Source organism: Sinocyclocheilus rhinocerous, unplaced genomic scaffold (assembly GCF_001515625.1).
Source record: "Sinocyclocheilus rhinocerous isolate Xijiao unplaced genomic scaffold, SAMN03320098_v1.1 scaffold554, whole genome shotgun sequence".
Taxonomy (NCBI): Eukaryota; Metazoa; Chordata; class Actinopteri; order Cypriniformes; family Cyprinidae; genus Sinocyclocheilus; species Sinocyclocheilus rhinocerous.
The window spans coordinates 343,149-345,648 of record NW_015627893.1 but is presented as its reverse complement, the minus strand read 5'-3'; the positions used below and the strand labels follow the sequence as shown (position 1 = coordinate 345,648).

General features: G+C 39.7%; 1 protein-coding gene across 5 annotated transcripts in view; it reads left to right on the top strand.

The window, feature by feature from the left end:
- LOC107736949 (IQ motif and SEC7 domain-containing protein 1-like) overlaps positions 1–2,500 on the top strand; it is a 92,193-nt gene that overhangs the window by 70,314 nt on the left and 19,379 nt on the right. For 4 of the 5 annotated variants that reach the window (XM_016548332.1, XM_016548336.1, XM_016548334.1 and 1 more), the window contains one exon: positions 1,795–2,074. In XM_016548332.1, the coding sequence (XP_016403818.1) occupies positions 1,795–2,074 (280 nt within the window). Of the gene's footprint in view, positions 1–427; positions 549–1,794; positions 2,075–2,500 lie in introns of those variants that run through there. The other variant, XM_016548333.1, reaches the window with a different exon arrangement.

The following is a 2,500-nucleotide window of genomic DNA, read 5'->3' as shown; positions in this document are numbered from 1 at the left end:
ACACTGAAAATACACATAAGTGCACATACTGTAAAATAAAGTACATCCTATTTAAGGATGAAGGATCGCTAGTCTGTCTTTTGATTAGTTAAAACAGCCTAATGTTCAGTTCTTCACATTAGTTGTGCATAAGTTAACTGTATTTCTCTTCATTTCATAAAGAGGTGTGTTTGGTTGACATTTACGTTCAGCCTCTCCTGCTGCACTGTAAGGTCTTCTTTACACTTGTTTGTACAGTGATGCATGTGACTGGAGGCATGACAACTGCAAACACAGAGGAGGAAGTTGTTGAAGGAAGTTTCTTTTCTACATTATTTGAGCAAACTGCTGTGCATGCAGGCGAGTTCATGACTCTACGCCCAGCGTGATGTGCTGGTGTGTAAATGATTGGTTTCATCAGAGCAGACTTTGGCTCTCTGCAGGAAATTGAACTGCCCTTTGAACTTGTGGCTTACAATGGCAGATAAGCAGAAGAAGCTGAACTTCTTTGGCAGGAGGTCTTTCTTTGGACAACATTCACGTCGAAATTCTGCAAAGAGTAAGAGTTAGTGAGTAACTTTCATATAAATATGGAAGATATATGCTCTGACTGAAGTAAGCATAGGGAACACATGACTCACTTACAAAATGAAAAGGCGTTTGTGTGCTAAGCATGTGCTAGATAGATGTGCAGTCTTAACTTGATCACTTGAATGTATTTGGTAGAACTTCATTGCTTTAACTTCATTGCATCACCTTAACATCCTGTAGTTGTGAAGTTTAGGTATTGGGCAGGATTAGGGATGTAGAATACGCTCATGCAGAATATGTGCTTTATATGTACTAATAAACAGCAGCAATGTTAATAATAGGCATGCTAGTAAGCAACTAGTTAATAGCGGGAACTGGTCCCTAAACTAAAGTGTTACCATGTTTTGTATTTTTTGGTTTTGCTCAGTCTTGAAAATCAGGTTTTACGAGTTGTTCAAATATTGACAGCGTTTAATGAAACATGCATTATATGTGCCTAAAACTGTATGTACAATAGCTTTAAGGCAAAGTCATAAGTTCACAATTAGTTCTAAATTTACTTTGAAACTTAGAATCAAGTGTATAAACGACAATACTCCTGGTGCTTCTAGAAACATGGGATGTGTTCACCCCTGAATGTTTCTTATCTTTTTTAATTGAACAACGAAGGCTGCATTTGCATAGATCCAATCTTTTGACACATATCCAGTTCTTTGTGCCGCCTGTTTACTTGAGTCTCACCTGACTGCCAAAATATACCGACAGCAACACTTAGAATAGTTGGAAGTGTTGAATATGAGCACAACCAAATGTGATGTTCATAGCAATGCTTTTAAACGTGTCTATAATGGCTTACAAAGCATCAGAACATTGCATCTGATTCTGCAAAAATTTTATGAAAATGCAGCCTATCACAGAAGCATATATAAGCTTTTATATCTCAGCTGGTGTTGGGAATGGCACACTTGGATTTACATGAAAATCCTAGGCTAGAGTGCATAGAGACTGTTAATACCTGTTCAGGAGGGGTCATGCAGAAAGCCTAGATGCTTAATAATAACTATGGCCATGTACTTGCCCATTTAAAACAATCTGGATGGATTTGTCAACATCAGAAAGACTAAGAAAAATGTTTGTACATAAGCACAGCAGAACGTTTGCGTGAGAATCTTTTCTGCGCATGCAATGTATATTAAATTGTTAGTGAATATGACCCACTGTACCATGTAAATGTTGTAAGTGTGTATTTTTACATTCATTCATTTGCCTTCTTGTCTTGTCTAGTGTGGAGGGGAGTGTTCAAAACAGCGAGCCCGGCCCTTCCCTGGACCCCAGCACAGGATATGGCCGAGGCCCTGTCACACACAGTTCTTCCTTGAGTCCGGAGCAGTTTGAAAGCCCAGTGTACGGCCACAGCGTCCAGCCAGGCCCTCAGCGCCCGCAGCGGCCCAAACTACAGCACTCTCAGTCCATCCTCCGCAAGCAGGCAGAAGAGGAGGCCATCAAGCGCTCGCGCTCCCTCTCTGAGAGCTATGAGCTCTCCACAGACCTGCAGGACAAGAAGGTACAGTGTCCCGGCAAATTAATAGTGGACCAGAGCTTTGAACGAACCTATGCTGCATTTTGTAGTTTGCACAATCATGATTATCAACAAGGGTGTGTGTGTGTGTGTGTTTCAAAACTTGTATAACACTTTATTTTGAAACACACATAACGTTGTTGATAATCAGAAATTCTACTAATAAGTAACTTTGCAACTACATGTCAACTAGCAGTCAGTAGAGTATTAGTAGACTGTCTGCTTCATATCTTCTAACACTTTATTTTGATGGGTCCACAACATACAACATACTGACTATGAGAAACTTTGCAAGTATATGTAAATTTATTCTACTAACCCTAAACCTAACCTAACAGTCTACTCTGAGAGTTAGTAGACATGTAGTTGCACATTACTGAGAATTAGTTGACATGTAGTTGCAAAGTTACT